This window comes from Triturus cristatus, chromosome 5_2, assembly GCF_964204655.1.
Source record: "Triturus cristatus chromosome 5_2, aTriCri1.1, whole genome shotgun sequence".
Lineage (NCBI taxonomy): Eukaryota > Metazoa > Chordata > Amphibia > Caudata > Salamandridae > Triturus > Triturus cristatus.
The window spans coordinates 173,881,283-173,906,065 of NC_140588.1; the positions used below are offsets into that span (position 1 = coordinate 173,881,283).

Sequence of the window (24,783 nt, forward strand, 5' to 3'; positions counted from 1 at the left end):
GAGCTCGGTTAGGGGAAGACTATGAAGAGCTAAAGATAAGGGGGAATCACCATTACATAGCCCTATATGCGGATGACCTAATGCTATTTCTCCAAGATACAGAGGAGGACCTGAGAGGTGCCAGGAATATGCTGGAAGAGTTTAGCCGCCATTCAGGATTGAGGGTGAACTGTCAGAAATCGAAAGTGTTCTCCACGTCATTGGACAGGCCCCTCCCGGACTGGCTGGGATGCTTCCAATGGGAGCCCACCTGTTTGGAGTACCTGAGGGTGAAAATATATCAAATAGCTGCAGTGGTGGGCAACGTGGACAGGGGGATACAGTCCCTCCGTTCCTCCATGAAGTTCTGTTGGTACCTGCGCTGTCCGTGGCGGGTAAGATGGCTCTTCTGAAAATGGTGGCACTCCCGCACCTGCTCGGAATGCCACCTGGGGACTCTCCCGATATGGGTCCCCAGTGCGACATTTCGCGACCTGAACTCGCATCTTATAACGTTCATATGGGGGAATCGGGCCGTAGGCGCGTAGCCTTAACCTTGATGCAGAGCCCCTCGGCGACGGGGAGCTAGCGGTCCCTGACCTTGAAGCATATTATCTTGCAGTACAGCTCCAATAGTTCGTGAAATGGTTAGCGGCCAGTAGGAACCCAAGAGGGACGCAATGCCCATTTGCCCATGAGGCCCCAGACTTAGCGAAAATACTGATGGGACTGAGGCGATGACCGCACAAAGACACTGAAGAGACTAAAATAGTGACCCAGTGCTGGACTAGATGGCTGCAGCATGCCCAGTGTAGAGTCCCCTACTCCCCTGACTTACCCCAGGAGCTGTTAAGGTAATTACAGCACGGGGGAACTAGACAGGACTAGATGACTGGAGGGAGACTGGAGCGACAGTGGTGGGGGACCTCTTCTGTGATTCCCAGATGCTTCCTCTTGAGGATTTCCGCACGGAATTTGACCTTCCTCAAAGACATTTCTTGCTGCACAGGGTCCTTACAGCGGTGTTTAAGAAACCCTGGGGCACTAGATCTACGGAGCCGCGGGTGCTAGACTGCTGTAGATATGTGGCCCTGTCAACGGGTGATATTAAGAAGTTCTCCGGTATCTAAAGAAGTGACATACAGAGACCCATGGAGCGTCTATGGCTTCAGTGGGAGGAGGACTTTGGAGTGCAGATTCCGGAGGAGAGTTGGGGGACCAGTGTGGAAAGGACACTCAAGATATCAAGAAATGCGCGGCTCAAGCTGATAAACTATTATGTCCTACACAGAGTGATCTCATGCCTGCACGAATCAGCCGATACTTCCAAGCAGAAGAGGTGGTTTGCCCTAGATATGGGGAAAGAAGCCAGGCACATGTTTTGGGACTGTCCCAGTTTCAGTGTGTTCTGGGGGGGGGGGTGGTAAGCACGGGCGAAACTATCATAGATCAAGAGATGTCACACACAGCAGGCCCTTATTTATTATGCTGGTTCCCACACATGGCCAAAACAAAGGTTACAGGGAAACTCTAGGACCTTGCATATATAATAGCCAAGCCGGAAATTGCTAAGAACTGGGAGTCAGCAGGAGGACCGAGAGTAGGGACTTGGAAGAGAGAACTAGAAAAGTGGGCAGGCACTGCAGGCAAAATCTTGCTGAGAGAAGCGGGACAGGGTATAGGTACTCTGGATACAGCAAGGGCTTGGGGGTGGTTAGTAGATGATATACGGGCACCGGACTCAGATGAGGCAGCAGCAAACCTCTTGCGCCCTCCGTCGCCTGAAAGAGAAGGGAATAAGTGGGCCAGCGAGAATAAGAAAAGACAGACAACACCCGACCCCTTTCGCCACATCTTGACCGCAACAGGAACAGCAGGTGCACTTGAAGGCGTAACCACACAATGCTAGATCCTGTGTGTAAAGGTACCACTAGGGTCTCCTCAGCGCAAGCAGTCCAGGGAGGCCACCCTCCCCATGCGATATAGGCAGACCTAGTCATAATAGACCCAATGCATTATCTTAAGCTGGATCAGGCGCTGCTGTAACTTTATAGGCACTTTTCTCTGGTTCTCTCAGTCGACATCTTCTAATACACCCACGTCCACCTCCCATCTGGCCCTCAACTTAGTCAGTGTGTCTGGCATATTGTTGTTTAGCGTCTTACAAGTGAAAAAAGCAGCCTTCTGTGCCAGCTCATGAAGTTGTAACCTTCCCCCCCAAAGAAAAATTCGGGAAGGTCCAGGTCCCAGTCCCCAACCTCTCCGCTTGCCAGGCATGAAGTAATTGTGCATACTTGAGAGATCTGTTCTGGTGCTTGAAACAGTCCCTCTGTAAAGAGGAAAAGGGCATCAAGGCACCCTCTTCCAGTCGATCTATTCAGGAGATCCCCTGCAAATCTCATGCCCCCAAAGCCCCGGAGTCTGTCCAGTTCACGCATCAATTCACCCTCCCAAAAACATCTGCGGTATCCTTTTTCTAATACGTCTAGTGGCCTTGTGCAAGGCGTCCAGTGCCACCTCAGTTGCTGGTAGCATCCTTCAAACCCCCCATCCTAACAGAGGAAGCAGAGACGAGACTGGTTGGCAAACTGTGTCCACTCCAGTCAATAGGTAGGCTGAGCCTGCAGTGTAAACAGCTAGTTGTTTATGGCCACCATATGGGCCACCCAGTAATAGGCCAGCATGTCTGGGAGGGTGATCCCACCATTATAAGGGTTACACTAGAGCAGGGATACTCAAAGTACGGCCCGGGGGCCGCATGCGGCCCTCCTGACCTTTAATTGCAGCCCTCTGGTGAACAGCAGCACTGGGCTGTTCACTGTCCAGAGCAGGGACATTCAGGAAGCTGTGAAACGGGCATACTTTATTTGCAGATTAACTAAACTAAAGGTAAAGAAGCAAAGAATTTTTTATAGACAACTTATCTTTAGCATGATTCTGCGTTGCTACCCCCTACGCCCACCTTTCAAAACCCGACCCTCCCTGCAGGCATCAGTCCGGCCCTTGCGATGCCACAGACCATTTGTGGCCCTGGGGAAATGTTTGTGAGTACCCCTGCACTAGAGTGTCACAAGCGATATCCTGGGGTGTCCGCCACACCACAGCAGGGCACTCAAGTCACCATCCAATTTGTAAAGATTGCCTCCGAGATCGGATAGTAGGTGTAGGACATACAATGACTCCCTGACTCATCAAGAATACATCCCACCCATTGTGTGTCCTTCTCCAATCTGCTGAGCAAAGCAAGCAACTTGTTTCATACAGGTGGTGGTGTATTGCCAGCTGTTTCCTAACCTCTCCCTCTGCCAAGTTGCGATACTCCCTCCGGAACACCTCTAGGGTGCGAAGTGTCTGAATTCGCCCGATCTCCATGGGGCACCTCAAGAGCTTTTAATTGATGCTCAAGCGTCTCTAGCTCAACTGACGCTTTGCATTTGTTGGATCTCATAATATTCTTTGCTCTGTCTCTCAGGGCTCCCCTGTAGGTTCCCAAAGCACTATTGCCTATCCGGCACATGGGAATCAAAGGTTCCTGGCAAGCCTAAGGGCGGAGTCACTTCCTCTGACAAGGGAGGTGCCTATCGCCGCACCAACTGCCTCTGGAAGTTCCAGCGCAGAGATTGGCTTTTCTGTCGCTGATGTCGGTGGTTTGGGTCTCGCCGGATTTATGTGGAAGGCTGCCAAACAACCCTCAGCAGCACAGGGGTCGCAGGTGCCTCAGGGCGGGAGAATACCTCAGGATCTTAATGGCGGGTCCGGGAGCCAAGATTTAATAATGCCAGTGGGCCAACTTGCTGGCCACGCCCCCATCATAATAATATGCAGATTAATTACAATAGTAGTTTTGAGAAAATTAAAATGTATATTAGTAATAATGAACTTCATTCTAGATTTTTCTTCCATTCCATGAAATGGATATCTAGTATGCTACATGAAAGATGTTCAAGCACAAAGTCATTTCTCAAATTTTGATTGTTTTGACAGAGGCAGAAAAGATGCAACAAAGTTTCAGGCAAAGTGAATTCTCACAAGAGATCATTGCCAGCGCACGAACCAAAGCGAGGAACAGTATAAGGGAAGTGCTTTTGGTCCTGAAACTGAGTGGAGTTAAAAAAAATCAATTTGGTTTTAGACTGAATACTAAGAACACCACAGATCGTAAGCAGATTATAGAAATACTGTGCAAATATTGAAACATTCTAAAATATAATCTCTCAGTTTGATAACTAATCTTATATTATTTTAACATTACATACATAAAAGGTGAAATCCACATGCAATGTTATATCTTGCAGTCATTTTGCCAAAATGAAAGGTACTTATGGGTTATCTTCCATTCAGTGATTCCAGGTTTGTGGAAAATATGTAAATTTGGATGCAATAATTGTAAACAGATTGAAAACACAATCAAGTGGAAGGTCTTTCGAATAATGGTGTTTTTAATTGTTTAAGGGATTATTTGAACAAGGACCTAATACACACTTCCGAGTTGATCTATATAGGGAGCACGACCAGACTCCTGAATCTTCGAATTTTAGAAGGTTTACATACAATAAAGAATGTAGACGCGATCTGTCCAACAGCCAAAAAAATTTCAAAATAAACCAGTTGACTTATAAAGTGCATACAGGAAATAGGGCGATCTGCCTATTAAGATGAAACTGAATAGTTTTATCAGAAACAGGAAAATGTACCTGGATGACTAAATGAAGAGGATTGTGTGCATGTTTATAATGAATTAAATAAACTAGTCTCCAACTAGATAGGATCAGATAAGGTAGTTATATGTATTACGACTAGACAGAATTGGAATTGTGTAAACAGGCAATATTAATAGCAAATGTATATCATAACAGATCCTTAGCCCAATAAGGCAGGATTATTTACGGGTAAGTTTCTCTTTTCGTAAAAGACATACAATATGTACAAAACATACGGCCTATTTTAAGTGTTTGTATTAATTCCAGGGCTGATGTTGTATTTGGTTGATTAACTGAAGGGTTGCGCAGGTATTGGCTTATATTTTGGTGTGTAAGGAGGACAAGTTATTCCATTAATAAAGGCCACGGAGCTTGATGATATGAGTCAGGCAGGATCATGCGCACTTTCCAGTTTTTGCACAATATACTGACATCTGCTATTAGGAGAGCATCGAAAAATAAAGCGGGTTTTTATTTTACCTGGTCTGGAGTGATTGGCATTTGACCAAATTTGAGGATATTGTTTTGAAATAATGCTTGGTGGATGATTGCCCTTGGCTCAAGCTATTACACCTATGTTAAGAGCACAGGCAGAAGGTGTGATGATTTTCTACATGCAAGAGAAAATGTAGTAGAAGGTTCACAGTTAAAACAGCATCTATTTATTGCATCTCCTTTATTTTAGATACTTATTTTGCCTTTCATATCAACACCAAACCTCTGCATTGGGAATCAGGGATTGACTAAATTACAAACCCAGTGAAAATAGTTATAGCAATCATAGCTTGAATTCACGGTCCTTCAATGGCTAAGATACTACATTATTTTTCAAAAAGTAGTACATCTCAAATGTGAGGATGAAATTGCTGAGGCCTTCTCAGAATGCATAAGATTAAATTCCTAAAGCTGAAATGACGCCTAAATCAAACAGCATGGCCATTAGCACACACCATGTCCTCTAGACAAATTGCTAATAAAGTTCTTTTGGTAAAAAGGAGCAAAAACCTAGGAGGTAGCCAAAAAAAGTAGTGATTCATTTGTATTAGGATATACCTTCACTAAAACAATACAGTCATCTTCAGGCTTCTACCGAGTGAATACAAAGGGTTGCCCAGGAGTACTTCTCAAAGCGTTAAAAAAAAAAAAAAGTATACTACAGTTAAAAGAAGCGTTTCAAAGTATCACAGCATTACAGTAAAGTTAAAATGTATGAAAAATATACAAAATGACTGCATTAAAATACAAATTCATAATTATTTACACAATACAGTAAAATGAATTCATTGTTCGGGATATAGTTTTAGCAGATTGTATGTCTTTTTTAAAGCAGATAACAAAAAGGATGCCAAAGAAAAACAGATAAATGGGTCAGGTAATAATTGCAGGTAATAAAGGGCAACACAACACTGTTTGAAGTTAATTTTACGCATAATGGGGATAATAAATAGTTTCCTTTCATCACAATAAAATTTACAGAAGAACAAAAAGTGTATATCATTCTGTACAGATTGCTGATCACAGGAACAAAATGGGAGGTTTGAAGCAACATAAACATTACGGGAAGAACCCAACATAAGAGGAATATAATTTAAGCGAAATCTCACCAAGATGTACCTGTGCTGTAAATTGGTGACGAAGTATAGATATATTGTATTTATGTCAATTTGCGTTAAACTAGGGGAAGCCAAGTATGTTTTTCCTGTCGACAGATTAATATTTTTAGTCTCCCTTCTTATCTGTCTATTAGAAAGTAATTGCGCTTTTAAGTCATTTATAGAGATAGAACAACAAGTAGTAGGATCCAAAAAAAGACGATGTAGCCCAACTGCTTTCAAGGTGGTTTCAACATAAAGTTAACCAAGTGATGTTACCTACCCCCCCCCCCCCCCCCCCCCCCCCCACCCCATCTAATTTCAGAACATCCTTTATAATGTCTCTTGTTAAAGCAAGGGTCTTCTTTCGCCATATTGAGTGCCACATTAGAATCGGCGCCACTGCACTTTTATCAGTAATGTAAGGTGCTCTCAATTCCATGTGGCACTTATAGTTGGCACATGACTTTGGTAAAGAAAGGACCCTTTTTAAAAAATTATCTTCAATAGTCTGTAGTTTTGCATAATCTCTCATTCCCCAAACAGCTGCTTCATAGGTGGCAGCGGATAAAGTCTTAGCTTGATACACTGTTTTTATTACATCTATTGGTTTTAAACCAGTTTTTTAAATAAATTTAGTTAGTGCCCCAATATTCTTTTCCATCTGGAACTCTCTATTAGCAATCATCTTTTGCCAATTAGTTTGGGGGTCAAACATAATCCCTAGATAGTTAAAAGAATCGATAACTCCCAGTTTCCCGCCCTTCAGTAATAATTTGCGGATGATTTAGCTGATTTCGCTGCTACCAGAATAAAATACTTTGTATAGTTAACTTTCATATCTAGATTATTCATAAATTTCGTGTATTCAAGGACTAGGCGGTGCAGTGCATTATTAGTACAAGCTAAAAGCACTGCGTCGTCCGCATATAATAAAATTGGCGCCTGTGCTGAATTAATAGAAGGGACATCTGGAGTGGAACCAAACAGTGCAGATTCTACACTGTTGGTATAGAGTGCGAATAAAAAGGGGGCAAGAAAGCAGCCCTGCCTCACACCTCTTGCAATTTTGAAGGATCTGGTGCACCCACCATCCCTTCCATAGCGAACACAGGCTGAGGCACCTGAGTACAGGTCACGGATGATATTGATAATATTCAAGTTAATTCCCATTGCCTCCATGATCTGCCACTGCCTAGGCTGTGCCACACAGTCAAAGGCATTTCAGTGCATCATATCAAGGACACATAATACTGCCCTTCACTTCTTCGCAACAGTTTCCTTTGTCCAGGTTCTTGCATCTACTATAGCTATGTCATAGGACTTTAGGAGTATATCACAACTCTTTCTGAATTTCCTCAAACTTTACAAACCCTGCACAGATTTGCCAAGGTTGCCAGAGGTTGGAAATATTGTCCATACGTTTTTGTGTAAGAATTACCCCACAAAAGGATTTTGTTGCAAGGAAATTCTTCTTAAGTTTTTGTGAGGATATTTGTATGCAAAACAGATTTTTTCTCCATAATATTTCAATTCTTTGCAATCTTGCGCAGTTCACAAAGCTTACATTTTTGGTAGAAAAATAAATATTTGTAGGCAAATTCTTCACAACTTTGCCCCTATTGTGACATGCAAGTTGGCAGTGTGCTCACCACCCCCTGGATCTCCCCAAAGAACAGTGGTGGCACCGCTACAGGGATAGGGATAGGGATGGGACAAAGGTTCACAATGCTAAGTTCTTCAAAGTAGAAAAACATGATCATGGTTTATGCTAGGTTCTTCAAAGTAGAACAAGATTATGATTTTATTACCCCATTGCAGTATAGCATCAACGATACTCCTTCCTCAGCAGTAAGAGGATCCAAGCACTCAGGCACATTATCTCTGGATAGGATAGAGGGGAGGATGGCACCTCTGTTAAACCAGATAGATGACAAACAAAACTGTCAACTTTCCTTAAGTGGACTATTAGATGGTCATGTGTAGCACCAACAAGAGGTATGAGATATAATCACACAAAGAGGCAAGAAGTCCCAATATTTTTCCTAAAAGAAGCTCACGTAGCCCATTTGTTATGGTATATGAATTTGTAGAGCGTGGCTAATCAGCTGTGAATGTATCCAGGTGAAAAGCAGAGCAGGCCTTGTGGGGGGGGGGGGGGGGAGAGGGGGAGGAGTTCATGCCGGTTTCATCTGGAAGCAGCAAACATAAGAAGATGATGGACGGAGTGCTGAAACTTTTCAGACACTCAACCCCAGCCACAGATCTGGGTTGAATTCATCATTGTTCTTTTGCTCACTTTGCCACTCCAGTTCAGACCCAGCCATATGCAAATCAGTCTTGACCCTGTTCCTCATGGGAACAGTCCAGCCCGAACTGCCAAGCCAGGTCTTCCTTGGACCGAAACAAGCATCCTGGGACCTATGTCGGGGTAACACCCCTCATCAGCCAGGCTAGCTTGAATCCAGTGGCAAAATGATCACGGGACCCACGACTAGGCATACCGTGCCAACTTTGGGCGAACGAGCAAACATAATGAGATGGACGGAGCGCTGAAACTTTTCAGACTCTCAACCCCAGCCACTATTAGATCTGTGTTGAATCCATCATCGTTTGTGTGTTGGGGATGAGTGTCTGCAAAGTTTCAGCACTCCGTCCATCATCTCCTTGTGTTTGCTTTGCTTTGTCTGGAAGAGCCATTTCTTGATGTTCCTTCGGAAGTCCACGAGGGAGGGGGGAGGCTCGAAGGTTTTTCCCGAGGTCATTCCAGGTCTTGCCTGAGAGGTATGAGAAGGATCGTCCTCCGCTTTTGGTCTTCTTGATGCCAGGAAGGTGTGCATCGAAGGGGTCTGGTGGGTTGGTCTACGTTTAGGCGGTGGTTGAGGTAAGCTGGACAGATGTTGTAGAGAGATTTTTAGGAGTTTGTGAGTTGCCTGAACTTGCATCATTCCTGGATTGTGAGCCAGTGGAAATTGTTGCAGTGTGGAGAGATGTGGGTATTTCACGGGATGTTCAGGATGAGTCTGGCGGCAGCGTTCTGGGTGGTTTTGAGTCAGCGTAAGGCATGGGCTGGGATTCCAAAATAGAGGGAGTTTCCATAATCAAGTCTACTTGTGATAAGAGCCTGGGTGACTGTTTGTCTGGTATTTAGTGGGGTTCACTTGAAAATCTTGCGTAGCATTAGCAGAATGTGGAAGCATGATGAGGAGACAGCATTGATTTATCTGCTCATGAAAAGGTTGGTGTCCAGGATGATCCCGAGATTCTTGGTATGACCTGCAGGAGTACGTGGGTGGCCAAGTTTGGAGGGCCATCAAGAGGCATCCCCAGAAGAGTGGCTTTTGCCGAAGGTTAGGACTTCGGTTTTATCTGAGTTGAGCTGGAAGCAGTTTTTTTTCATCTAAGCAACAACGCTGTTCATGTAGATTGCAAAGTTTGCTTTGGCGGGTCTGGTTGAGTCAGTAAGGGAGAGGATGAGCTGTTTGTCATCAGAGTAGGATGCTAGGTTGATGCTGTGGGTTTGGACGCTGTCCATGAGGGGTGTCATGTAGACGTTTAAGAGTGTTGGGCTGAGTGATGATCCTTGAGAGACTCCGCAGATGAGTTTCTTGGGTTCTGAGGTGAGTATGTGTGTGTGTGTGCATGTGTGTGTGGGGGGGTGTAGGCGGGGGAGTCTAACTCATCGAGTTCTGTCCTTCAGGAAGGAGGATCTCCACTTGAGGGCCAGTCCACAGATACTCAAGCGCTGAAGCTTTCCGATGAGTGACTTGTGGGAGACAGTATCAAAAGCTGCGAAGAGATAGAGGAGGTTGAATACGGCCTTTCCTCCTCAGTCGAGGATGCTTCTGATGTCATCGGAGGGCGCAATGAGGGCTGTCTCAGTGGTGTGGTTTGTGCAAAAATCTGATTGTGAGCGGTCTAGTAGTTGATCGAGTTCTAGGCAGTCTGCGAGCTGGGTATTGATCCTTTTCACCATGACTTAAGCTGGAAAAGGCAGGACTGAGAAGGGTCTGTAGCTGCTGAGGGTGTTGGGGTCCGCTGTTGGTTTTTTCAATGTGGCGTTTTTCTAGCAAGACGGGAAGGTTGTGGTGGTGGTCATGGAGGTACCGATGATAGCTGTGAGAGCGGGGGAGATGATGGTTCTTCCAAGGTTGTATGTGTGTTTTTTGTATATGAAGTGGTGGAATGGGTCTGAGGGGGCTCCTGAGTGGATGGCATTCATCAGGGTGGTGGTTTCTTCATTCGAGAGAGGCTTCCAGATGCTTAGTTGCTGTTTGGCGATGAAGGTGTCCAGCTCAGTGGGGGAGGTCGCATTGGTATGCTGTGGGTCGAATGTGTTGTAGATATTGGCAATCTTCTGTTCGAAGAAGTTTGAGAGGTTGTTGCAGAGTGCTTGGGAAGGTATAATGTTGTGGGAAGCGGAGGGATTCGAGAACTCCTTGACAATGGTGCTCTTTGCCATTTTTGCAGCCGGCTTCAAGTCTGAGAGTTCGGGCCTTTTTCTTTGCATCTCGTATTTGTTGGCGGTAGAGATGGAGGGCGAATTTGTAAGTGGATCTTGCGGTGGGATTTCTGCTGAGTCTCCATTTTCTCTCAAGAAGTTTGGAGTGGCACTTGGACTTCCAGAGGTTGTTCATGTACCAACAGGGTTGTTTATTGTTTTTGTAGGTCTGGTTTCTTGCAGAAGTGGTGTGGTTGGTGCAGTCAGTGAGCTGTTTAATGAAGAGCTTGGTGTAAACATCGAGGTTCCCCATGTGTTTGAGTGGGCATTCCTGTAGGGTCTTGGGAAAGTTTTTTTCAGATATTTTGCCCCGTGTGTTGATGGTGCTTTGGGTTTTTCTGGTGGGGTGGCTTGATGGGTGGATATCTTGAAATTTATGATGTAGGGGTCAGACCATGTGAGCGGGGTAATGTGGGTGGTGGTGATCCTGTTGTTGGAGAAGACAATAGGGCTGAGGGTGTGGCCTGCTGCGTGGGTTGGTCCTTGGATGTGCTGGGTGAGTCAGAGGTTGCGGAGGCTGTTGAGAAGGGCTGTGGGGTTAGGGTCTGTGATGTCTTCCAGTGGAAATTGAGATCCCCCAGGAGGATGTGGTTGGTTGATCTGATGGAGAGGGGAACAATTAAGTCTGAAATGTGCTTGCAGAACTCTTCACAGGTCCTGGATTGAGGGGGGGGGGGGCGGGGGAAAGAGAGGAAGGGATGTTGTGTGTAGATTTAGATTCCGTATATAGGTTTCCCGATTTATGCCCTTATATAGGTACAATTCATATTGCCATTATTTAGGCATAGAAAATCCAGCCCTTATTTAGGCATTGTCCATGCTAACCAAATACAGGCATGGTCTCCTACATCGGTCAATCCACGTCACAACGAGTTCTTGGAAAACCAGACTCTTAAGCCTTTAGGAATTTCCCTTGCTTGGATATTGATTTCTCCAAGAACTAATTTATTATGCATGAACATCTATTCCTTAGGGGTTCATTCATGACGTTCCGATGGCCGACTTTTACGTCAATACAGGCATTCCTAAACACCTTCAAGGTATAAATATACCTGCACTTGCCCTGGCAAACCACGGTTCCGGTACGGTCAAGTTCAACTGCCTACTTGCGGTTCGCCACGCCAAGTTCGGAAGGAGATTGAGTTCCCGCCTGACGCACTGACCAGATGCGGTCATCCTCCTCGCAGAGAATCCAGCTCCAGTGTTTCTGACTCCCCTTGCGGGGTATTAGATATCGAGTTCCGGAAAGAGATTCCAACCTCACACATTCTAAGGTATGGAGCGGACTAGAACTTAGAGAAACTTTTGGCAAAACTAAAACTATAGCTAGCTATACTTTAGAAAACAGCACCTACTTCTTACCTCGTACTACACTTAGGATAGGTACACTGGGGTAGAACTATTTAGAAGTATCAGATGAGTATTCACATTTTAGCCTGTGTTATGTATGTATTTTATGAATATATGTCATAGCTACAAACCATGCTATTGCAGTATCATTTTATCTTACTGCTAACCCTGTACGTATTGTACTTCGCATCCTGTCTTACGATTGTAGCAGTTCATATCTCTCGCATGAGAAATAAGACTGTTCAATAAACCCTTTTTATTGAAACGCCAGTCTCTCTATATATGCACGATTGACTGAGTGAAACTTATCTATTGTTTCCACGGTTCTGAGATTGTTCCGACTCTAAAGGAAACAAAGTTGTCACGTTTATGCGGTTGTCAGAAACTAATCCCTTCTTGTATATTCGAGAAGTTTCTAGTGACCTCTGAGTTAGCTGGAATACACAAGCGATTAAGTGTAAGGTACTCGATAGAGACATACTGACCTCAGTCCGATGTCAAAACTAAAGTGTATATTATTCCAATGCACAGAGCCTATCAGGGATATAGCAACTACACTACAGGGGTTGGGAACAGTAGGCAAGGGTTTCCTTAAGGGTGGCGTAGATGTCTGTTCATATTTGGAGGTGTTCAATAAGGTTGATGCCCGAGTCCTGTGGAGGAGGTGCGGTCAACCATGTTTTTGTAGATGAGTGAGAGTTTTCACACCTGGTTTGTGGGTTCGGTCCTGGTCTAGGATCTTCTAAGCGGGCAGGATGGCTACAGCGATGTCCGCGTTGGAGACTGTGTTGAGCCATGTTACGGTCAGGAAGAGAAGGTCAGGTGTGCTGTTGAGGAGGTCCTAGATTTCGGTGGAGTGCTTCCCAAAGGATTGGACGTTGAGGAACATGGCGGACAGCAGGAGAAAGGCCCTACCGTGGTGCTGGGAGCTGCATGGCAACAGCATGTTTGCCGGTATGTGTTATTGAAGTCGCAGAGGATGGTGGAGTAGTAGTGGGGGTGTTCTTTGGCTTCTGTGTTGGCTGCGGTTGTAGTGTTGTGGTGGATGGTCAAGCTGTCAGGGTTGCTAGTGTTGGGCGCAATTAAAGTGCGGGCGGGCACAGACGGACTTTCCTTTGGCACGCCTGCTGCACAGTCGTGCTGTGGCCTGTATTAAATAGGTCCTGGGGTGGGCGGGTCTGCTGTTGGCAGGAAGAACAGTTAGCAGGAAAACCCAGGAAGCGGCAATGTCACTCGGTCAAAAGGCGGCAACTGGATCAGGCAGGAACTGGAGGCCCCAGTCAAGTGGCAAGCTGGGTGCCCAGGTGGAAGGAAGGAGACAGAGGAAGCCACGAAGAGTTCATTTATTCTTCACTGATTACCCTTCTTATGCTACAACACCACTGATTGGCTGAGGACAGGCATATGTTTTACTGCCGATGTGGATAAGAAGGGCTGATTTGTATTTGTCATTGGCTGGCAGAATGGGGTGGAGATCTACTAATCCGCCTTTAATCCTTTTGGTTCCGGCGTTGCATGCTACTAGCTGAAAAGTGCTTCAACACCTCGTCAGGGGTAGTAAGTGCTATATAAATACAATTAAAATTACAATATTGGCTACATACATAATCCACAAATGAGGAATAAATAGGAAGATAACTTTTGACAACAGATTTACAGAATAACGCACATAGTAATTACAGGACCCTTTTACACATGACAAACTCCCTGTTTTATATTTAATAGCAAATGCACTCTAATTGGAATATGCTAATGTGCAGCAACAAAAAAACTGCATATATACAGCGTTTCGCGATACTGTAAATAAAGGTTTAAGTCGTGGCAATGATGGACCTTTAAAGAGCTCATTGTTCAAAACTCCACACATGCAGAGACACTTTTCACAAAAATACTTTGTATGAAAAGTTTTATATTACACTAGGTCAGATATATATATATATATATATTAATTATCGCTCCATAACACCAGCCAGTTGCACTCACGAACGGGTGCGTGCCAAGCGGGGGTGTTCCCGCTTCAATATCAGAATGGGCCACCAATTAATAATGACAAATTTGTCATTAATAATTGGTGGCCCATTCTGGGCTTGTGTGAATTGTTATTAACGATCACGTTATAACATTGATGAAATACTATATGTATTGCACTTGTTCCACATTTAGATACTCAAAGATGGCGGAACGAAAAGCTGTTGTCATCTTATAAACGGTCCTTTTTCTGTTTTTATACCGGATACCACAAATGAATGTGTATTTATAAATAAAACATGGCCGCAGCGTTTTCGTGCAGCAATTGACAAAGGCTAAGTGCCGAAACGCGTCTGGTTTGCCCGGAGTTCTTGGAATAAATCTTTTGAACTCTCCCCCTTGAGTGCTGTCTTCTGTTACGGGTACGAATACCCGATGGAACCGTGAGCTAGATATTGAAGCGGGAACACCCCCGCTTGGCACGCACCCGTTCGTGAGTGCAACTGGCTGGTGTTGTGGAGCGATAATTGACATATTTTCCGGTTGCTCCGTGATTGCGGCATTATTGGAGATTGGAGATTGGGAAACTGTGTCGAGGCGTCCTGGATGTGCTGGGAAATTGCCGCCGCGACTAATGGTGGACGGCAGGCATAACGTGAGAGATACTCCCGGTAAGGTGCCGTCGGCACGATAAACTCCATACATCATCCGCATTTTCATTGAACGAGGGGGATAAGGGCACGAACATTATAGTTGTGGCTACAACTATCAAACAACTTGCATCATGTTCTGTGAATCGGAACGCAGAGAAGCGGCTAATAACATCTTTAAAAAACAGCATGGAACAAATAGATCTGAAAACAAAAATGGGACTTCTGCGTCTTCTAATTTGGCCTCTAAATTCTCTACCCTAGAGCGTCTATATGAGCGAGTGGCCACCTCATTGCAAAATTATATAGAAGTAGGCAGAGTCCCGAGAGGCCTTAGAATATACACAGTGCCAGCCTACGAGAATCCGGACCCCCTATTGTTGGATGCATGGGCGGAACACACAGCCCAGTCTTGCAAGGGAATGCTGGAAATACTAGTTAGGTTTGCATGGAGTGATCGTGAGAAGGCGTTGGTACTAATCAAAGAACTGGAGGATGATTTATGCAAGGAGAATGACCAAGCCAATTTGGATGGAAAACGTGAACAAATGAAAAAAAGATTGGAAGTTTACGAACAAAAGATCAAACAACAGAAAGAAGAAAAGTTCGACCAAGATGAAAAATACTATAGCCAGGGCAGAATATTAACTTTTGCTAAAAAGTACGATAACCCCAGGAAAGAACTCAGACAAAGACCAACACAGCTACCAGCAGTAGCCCCAGATATGTCAGAATCTGAAATTACAGGTGATGAATCCTCTAATGAAGATGGGGGCAGCGGATTACTGACAAATGCACCTCCTTTTCACGAGGAATTCAGGCTAATCAGGAAACAACAATTGCAGGGAGGCAGAGGCAAGCCCCCAGAACAGGCAGCAAGAGTAAAACGAGGCGGGGGCCAGAAAATTCGAAGGCTCGCCACCCATGACTCGCAGCAGAAAGTTCTTCAACAAACGGAAATAAAGCAAGACAACCTGACGATAATCAACTTGACACCCAGAGTTATGACTACTGAAGAGGAATCAGTCTTACAACTTGGTCTGTCATTTTGTCCACACAAAAGCATTGAATTTACACAGACAAGGATTGACTTGTTTAATTTACTCATAAGCTGAAGTTGCATAAATATTTCAAGTTGAAACCATCTATTAACAAAAACAAAAGTTCTGGTTATGGAAGAACCGAAACGGACAATTTAACTGGTAAAGACATTGCAACCTTGAAAGTATTAGAGGGTCTAAGAACTGAGACCATGGAGATGGAAGATGCCAATATTGGCTCTACGCAATTAATGGCCCAACTGGAAATCCAACAAAGTGGAGGAATGAGTCCTTTTAAACCTGCATCAGTGTTTCTCCCTCAAATGGCCACTGATGCTATCGATACTTTCTCGGATGCTGTGATTAAAGTTCTAACTCGCTTACGTAATGACAATAAATATAGTAAGATAACTACAAATTTCTCCAAACAACAACAAATGGTGTTGGACGATTTATCTCAGGACACCTCCTTGGTCTGTAAGCCTTCGGATAAAGGGGGTAATATTGTCTTGCTGACTAAAGAACAGTACAAAACAGAAGCTTATTGTCAATTGGACGATACCTTGTGTAATGAAAAACCGAACGAACAGAGTTATAATCAAAGCATTACTGACTATCATTTGTTGATTTCTTCTTGGTATAAAAGGAACAAATCAGACTCAGAGGAATATTTATTTCTACGATGTCTGAATCCTATTATTCCTACATTTTATTACCTGCCAAAGGTTCATAAGGATATCAAGAACCCTCCAGGAAGACCGATTATTGCCTCACAGGGCAGTTTAACGGAACATTTATCTATGTATGTTGAATTCTTCATTTCCCAACATGTGGTCAAATTGAAATCTTATTTGAAAGATTTCTTGACATGTATAGATAAAATTGAATGGCAAGCTGATTATTGTCTTATGGTACTTGATATCACCAGCCTCTATACTTACATTGCACATACTGATGGCTTGAAAGCTATACGATTCTTCCTAGAATCACGTGATTTGAAGTACTATGAACATAGCAGTAGGATTCTTGAATTTGTAAATTTTTGCCTAACTCATAACATATTTCTGTTTCAAAGACAGCTGTTCAGACAGATGTCAGGGACCGCGATGGGCACCTGCTTCGCCCCCAGCTATGCGAACTTGTTCGTTGGCTGGTGGGAGGAGCAGGTGGCCTGGGCGGGGCCAAATCAAATTTGGAACATGAGGATAAAGGCATGGCATCGTTATATTGACGATTTGTTCATAGTATTTGATTGTTCACCAGATCTGGCAAAGTCATAGATTGATGTTTTGAACTGTAATGATGTTAACCTGAGATTCTCAGGTGAAGTAAGTACTGAGGAGGTCAACTATTTAGATCTGACAGTGTATGTAAAAGTTGGGAAGTTACATACTAGACTATCGAAAAATCACTGCAGGGAATTCAACTCTTTTTGCAGCTAGTAGTCATCCTAAGAAACTTATTGACAGCATCCCATATGGGGAGTTATTGAGGCTTAAAAGAAATAACACCAGTGACTTAGAATTTCAGAAGGCAGCAGAAATGAGCATGCGACGCTTTAGAGTGAGGCTATAGCGAAGCAGTCCTGTCACGAGCCATGGATAGAGTCAATAATATCTCTAGGAGAGATTTACTTATGGAGAAAGCCATAAAAAAGTCTGATAATGGGGCTTTTCGAATGATTACTACCTTTTCTGAAAATGCTAATCAACTCAAGAGAATATTACGTAAAAACTGGCATATTCTCCTTACTGACCATATCATAAGAGAGGATCTACCATCAAATCCTTTGGTCACTTTCAGGAAAGCACGGTCATTGAGAGATCAGTTGGTCCATAGTTATCATAATGTGGAATCTAGCAGGGCATCTTTTAAAGCACTTAATGGATTTTATCCATGTGGTAAGTGCAAAGCCTGCAAGAAAAGTAAACGTACTCTGTCATATGACGTTCCTGGCCTCAGTACACCTAGAAAGATTACCAAGTTTCTCACATGCACCACCCCCTACGCTATTTATTGTTTGGTTTGTCCATGTGGGCTTCGTTATATTGGAAGCACTATTCATCCGGTTAAGATACGGATTTTAGAACACATGAGGGCGATCAACAATGTGGACGAAGCATACCCAGTAGCGAGGCATTACAACAAGACTCATGGCCGGAATAGGGATCTCTTATCGTATTTCTGTTTAGATCATGTACCGCCCAACCCTAGGGGTGGAGACAGAATACAGAAATTAAGGCGTTTAGAATCACCCTATATTATAGATCTACAAAGTAAGAGTCCTTTGGGTTTGAATAGCAGTGAGGAACTTGCTGTACACTTGGGATAAACAGGTTACAATTATTGGATAAACAGGTTACAATTATTGGATACGTAATCAAAATGTGCCGTATTCTAAATCTCCTTCTTGATTTCTTTTGTTTATCTATGATCATTCTGTTAGATATGAAATGTTTATTTGCTGTTGATTGATCATATCTTATGTAGATGTGGCATCGTGGTTATCTGGCACCATGCAGAATTATAGGCCTATCTGGGTGCGAGATTTTGATGAGTATAACGACAACAGTTCTAATGAATTTGTCATTATTAATTGGTGGCCCATTCTGGGCTTGTGTGAATTGTTATTAACGATCACGTTATAACATTGATGAAATACTATATGTATTGCACTTGTTCCACATTTAGATACTCAAAGATGGCGGAACGAAAAGCTGTTGTCATCTTAAAAACGGTCCTTTTTCTGTTTTTATACCGGATACCACAAATGAATGTGTATTTATAAATAAAACATGGCCGCGGTGTTTTCGTGCAGCAATTGACAAAGGCTAAGTGCCGAAACGCGTCTGGTTTGCCCGGAGTTCATGGAATAAATCTTTTGAACTCTCCCCAGTGAGTGCTGTCTTCTGTTACGGGTACGAATACCCGATGGAACCGTGAGCTGGAGATATATATATTTTATTTTTTTAAGTCACTAGGATATTAAGAGATTTTTGCCCAGAATCACAGGATGTTGAACCGATGCAGAGACTCATACCTACTTCCTCGGTTTCAAAAATAGGCCACATCTCCTTCATTCACCGAACAACAAAGAATTGATGGTTATTTGTATTCTGTGCAGTTATCCTGGGTAGTTACCAAAACATAAAGTGGGGGTTGGGGGGCTCGAGTTCTCAGTCTCCCTCTTTCTTAATTTTCACAACATAGGGAGGTGCAAACAGAAGTGGAGATCGGTGTAAATGACAGAGCAGGTTTGACTATATTATCAGTCAACACAATGACAATACCTGCTGTGCTCATGTGCCCGTCTAGGGGGATGGTGGAAGCCAAATGGGAGAAAGCAGTACAGACACTGCTCATTCAGAAAAAACATGCATTGAAAAACCTAATAGGTAGGCCCATGCATGATCTATTTGCTTTGCCAATGTGTTTGAGCCGTATTGTACACCAGTGTGGCTCCTGTGCAGTATCTAAATGTTGGAGGTGTAGAGTGGAGTGTCATGGTGTTCAGTGGCCTGGAGTGGAGTGACAGACTGGCTTAGGAGAGTGGCAGAGTAGAGGGGCTTAGTAGGGTGGCATAGTAGAGTAGAGTGGCGCAGAATAGAGTGGCATAGTAGCGTTGCGCTGAATAGATTGGCATAGTAGAGTGGCGGTGCTGCGAAGAGCGGAGTGGTGAACAGCAGAGAAGAGCGGCCTAGTGTGACAGTGTTGTGGCGTACAGCAGAATGGAGTAGCGGAGGAGAGTGTCAGAGTGGAGACGAGTGTCAGAGTGGAGACGAGTGTCAGAGTGGAGACGAGTGTCAGAGTGGAGGAGAGCAGAGTGTCAGAGCAGAGTGCCGTACAGCAGAGTGGCGTAGAGTGTCAGAGTGGCGTGACAGAGGGTAAGAGTAGCATGTCAGAGTGGCGTGGTGTAGGCATGGTGTGGTACACTCTGCCATTACAGACCACATATTCAATTGAAATAACTATAACATTTGTACAAACAATTTTACTAATAAAACTATACAAAACTCAAACTCAGTTTGATGTTAGAAGTGTAGCATTTCTGTAGAACTCTAATCAGATCACAATCCACTTTTATTGACATTCAAGAGGGGGAAACTGAGAGCAACTGTACTGCATTTTTAAAGGCACCATAGAATACAAGATTCAGAATTATTTTATAGACAATACGGGATTGACCTCCGACTCAACAAGTTACTAACCTTTGTTAACACTCAGGTGAGTACTCTAACCACATATTCCTCACATTTAGAATATTCCCAGACACCAGAATGTATACAGAAAATTCTTCAGCTATGCTTCCATACGCCAGTAGGCTGTGCCACCTGGCTCTGCGGTGATGCATTAAGCGCCACCCCTGTAAACTGAGGTCAGTTTCTTGCATCTTCCTCCTTCCACAAACCGACACGCAGCATAGTACTAACTGTCTGAGACAGATTGCTGGTTTTCCAACTTGGAACCTTTTTGGATGTTGAGGAGGCCACACCAGAGAACAGGCAGTGGGACGGGAAGTGAGGAACCTGCAGTTAGATGGAGTATCCACCAAAAAGGGTAACCAAAAGATAAGTAACTTGTTCTTCTGATGGATACTTCTAACTTCAGATACCTCACTTTTACTATAGATACCATGGCAGTACCTTCCAAAGGCGAAGGGTCTCAGGAGTAAACTCAGACCAAAAAGTCCTGCTGAACTGAGGGGACAAAGTGACCTTCCCACCAGACATAACTATGAAGGCAGCAGTGTTTTGTGAATGTATAAACCAAAGCCAACTTTACAGCCTGGCAGATTTCTAGAAGCAAAGCCATTGTAGCAGCCCTGATGTTATGGGCACGCAGGTCTTCAGAGGCTACTTCTACCCCTCTGTATAGCTTATTTTGATGCAGAAGACTAGCCGCCTTGATGGCATTCTCTTTTTGCACCACCTTGCTTTACTTTGTACTGGAAACCTCTCCCACAAAGAGCTGATGTAAAAGCTTAGAGGCCTCGAAGGTTCTCCTTTTTTCTCCTTCAAGGAGCGAGAGTGGGTTATCAACTGCCCAACTTTGAAGTGTATCACAACCTTTGGTAGAAGGGCCACCTAGGACCTCCGTACCAATTTATCTGGAAAGGTGGTGGTGTAGAACTGCTGCACAGCAAGCACCCGCAGTTTACTCATGCTGGGTGCCAAGATACTCACAATGAGGAGACAGTTTTAAGTGTCACAAGCCTCAAGGAACAGCTGTGCATGGGTTCAAAGGAATGTCAAGGCCATTTTAAGATCTCTCTGGGGCTTAACAAATGGCTTGTTTGGGGGGGCAGAGGGCAGTCGAACTGAGCTTTCATAAAATGCAGAACAACTTGCGATTTAAGGAAAGACGAGTGGCAAGGTAAACACCTTTATATAACTTTTCAATGTGCTCACCACAGGAACAAATAAAAGAACATCAGAAAGTTTGGCTTTCTAGGGGGCCAGAACTTTGAGCATCACACCAGTGCCCAGCGTAGGTCGTCTTCATGGAAGGGTGTCTGACTGCAAGAATGACATCAACCATCTCGGATGGCAAGTCAAATACATTTAGTTGCCACCACTCAATCTCTACATATAAAGTTATAGGTTGAGGAGACTAACTCAGGAGCCTGCCCTGTTGCTACGACAGGCGGACCTCCTGAAGTGGAAGCCTGATTGAAGGGCAAATGCTCAGGCGATCTGGGTGCCTCAAACTCCTGTCCCAGTGTGGGGTCATAAGAATGATTTGGGCCCGGTCTGTTTTGATCTTCTTCAGAACTCATGGCAGGAGAGGCAGTGGTAAAAATGCCTTAAGATGTTCTTACTTCCATTCCAGCCAGAATGCAGCAACTAATGAGTGCCTTAGAGGAAACTCCAACGCACAGAATTGTAGACATTGCACGTTCTCGATTTGATGAAATGAACTAGTCCGGGTGTACGCCCCTGCTCAAAGGGAACCTGCTCCACTTCAGGATGAAGAAACTACTTGTAGAACACAAGAAATGCCAGACTACACTTCCTGAGTTTGTTCACACTGGAATATAGAGACCCAGCAATGTGTTTGGTGCCCATGAAAATGTCCTGCTAGTATAGCCACCTTCAGATGCGTATCACCTACTGAGACATGATACAGCACCCTAATCAGCCCACCTTGCTACAGTACCACATGGTAATTGATTTGTCTGCGAGGACTTGCACCAATCTCCCCTTGATGGACGGCAGGGAGTCTTTCAGGATCAGATGGATCACTCCAAGCTTCATAACATTGATATGGAGTTTGTTCTCTACGGGAGATCAGAGGCCATTGATCTCCACCCCTCCCACGTGCAGCATTCTCAAGTGGGACTTTAGCTCGTTAATGGCGAAACCCAATGATGCCTTGAGTTTGGTCATCACTCAAAGCTGGTCTATGACTGACTAGCACACCTTTAGCAGCCAGGAGTCAAAGTATTGAAAAATGTGTACTCCCAGCCTCAGAAGACAAACATTGACCATTGCCAGACTTTCTTAAACACCTGAGGGGCAGAGGTAAGGTCAACGGGGAGCATGGTAAATTGAAAGTGTTCCTAGTCCACCTTGAATTGAAGGCAACACATATGTGACCTCAGCACAAGTATACGCAAAGATACATACTGTAAACCCAAGGGCGCCGTCCAGTCCACTTGGAACACTGCTGACAGGATTTGAGGCAGTGTGAACATTTTGGACCAGTCCTTCCTCAAAAAGGTATTCAGTAGGTGGAGGTTCAAAATAGGCATGACCCTCCGTTCTTCTTCAGAATGAGGAAGTAACACAAGTAGCATTCTCTTCAATTTTCTGAGTCAGGCATCCATTCAATGGCATCCTTGGACAACAGAAGGTTGACTTCCTACATTGCAGAGTGCTCCTCTGAAAGTCACCCTGTATGAGACAAGATGGATCTTCAGCTGGGGGGGGGGGGGGCGGCAATGTTGTATTTTATCTCATAACGGCCAGAGCAGTCAAGCAGGTGCTGCCGTAGGGGAGGTGGAATTGGAGGGTTTCTGTTCCTGTTGCGCTTAACGGTTTCTAGTGGTGCCATGTTTGCAACCTCCGAAGGACCGGTTGGTTGCAGTACATGTTGTGGTTTTTTGCTTAACACCTGCATACCTGGTCACTAGCTTTTGAGTGACGGAGATGAGGTCAGGTCCCGGGTCGCTTTCTTGCTCTCATGTCAAAACTTCGACTTACTGGAAAATTTCCATGAAGTGGACTGTTCGCGAGAGCAGCCTTGATACCCCACACTGTCCCACGACTTCGAATGAGAGTTGGATCTATTCTTTGACCAGGACCTTTCTTAGTGTTTGGCAAGGCAGAAGCCTCCTGTTTCTGAAGCAACATAGGGTGGATGAGAGCACATTTGTCGCATGACTTAAGGTTGTACCCAGTGCCCAAGCACCACAATCATCCTTGTACAGGCCCACAAACAGGAATGGGCACTTTAATAACAGTCATACTCATGGGAACGGTGGAGTAGTCAAGAGACACCCCCTAAAATAATCCAGGGAAGGGTGCTACAATTGTGGACCACTACGGGACATAAAGCATAAATCCCCAAATTTTACTCAAACACCACAGGTTTCTAACGTACTTTTCAGCTTGCGCTAGAGCTGCCCCATTACATCCTCAGAAGAAGTGTTACTTTCTATGGACGGGTGGAAGTTATCAAACTTCAATCAGGAGTATCTGAATACTATATTGGTAGATGAACTACTATAATAAATGAAATTAATAAATGAAAGTGGGGACAGTGTCCCAATAACCAAAACATGCCTCAAAAGTTTCAGAACTTGACAGAGCTTTCAGTATTGAATACATGGTTTCCCTTTTGATCAATGGGAAGCAAAACGTCAGCTAGCAAAGACTAGAGGTTTCACACCCATCCACAACAAAGGACACAAAACATATTGGTTTCATAAAAAGAATCAAAAATATTTGTACAGACTGCTTGGACTTACCAATTCAAAACTAACAGTAAGGAAAAATGTTCTTTTAAATAAAAAAATAATAAAGTCCACCACCTACCGCAGGTTTCTGAAGCTTTGCTCGGTCGTCCTATAAAAAAAAGATAATAAAAATGTTACAATATTATTAAAATTGGGGAACAAGAATATGGAACATTAGAAGCCATGGTTTAGATTTTACAAAGAAGAAAGTCAAGGCATTTGACCACTCTTAGCAATGGTCACGACAGTGCACAGGAGTCTAAAATTTAGGCAAGCACTGCTATGCCAAAATGTCTGGCTTATAACTGAAGAAGCCTCTTCAGTCACTGATGACTTTAGGCACTTAGTAAATCATTATGGATGCACTCTGTTACGCATCATTGGGTTAATCATTCCATTGACTCATTCTTGCATTCAATCACTTACCCATCCACAATTAAACACAAACAAATTCAACAAGCATATGCAAGATAAATTGTTAAAATAATAGTAGATAAAAGAAAACAAGCTGCTGACAAAACGTGGCACTTATTATCAAAAGGTTGGTCCCCATTGGGGGACGGTAGGGAAGAAGTGTAGCCTTGAACTTCCACAGCAATGACGACGTAAAGAAATCCTCTGTAGATTTATTTCAATTACATGGTAAGTACATGTATTTAATTAATTCTATTCATAAAGGACACAGCATTCATATTTCTCAAAAAGATAAGGTGCTCCTACAGAGTGACGGGGCAGTGAAAGCAGGTAAAGTGATTAAAAAGTACACTTGTGTTTTATACAAAATATATACATGTGCTGGTTGTGACCATATGTTGTTACAAATGGCACTCATAGTATGAGGGGCAAGAGGTGCAATCAAAATTTAAAACCAGCCCACAGGATTTTGTCGACGTTTGGACCCCACAGCACAATTATTTAGATTGGGGTTATCATCAGGACAGAATAAGAACAGGAGACAACAGGGAATTGGGGCCAAAGGACGCACAACTGTAGATGTGTCACAAGCAGTCTCAAGAGCAAATCTCCGCGAACAGCATTAAAGTAGC

At 44.0% G+C, this 24,783-nt stretch overlaps 1 protein-coding gene across 1 annotated transcript in view; it reads right to left on the minus strand.

Annotated features, from left to right (window-relative positions):
- Positions 1-24,783, minus strand: part of CYB5A (cytochrome b5 type A) — a 133,045-nt gene that overhangs the window by 19,294 nt on the left and 88,968 nt on the right. Inside the window, exon 3 of the mRNA XM_085606940.1 lies at positions 23,817-23,846. Coding sequence (XP_085463066.1) covers positions 23,817-23,846 — 30 coding nt within the window. The remainder of the gene's footprint in view (positions 1-23,816; positions 23,847-24,783) is intronic.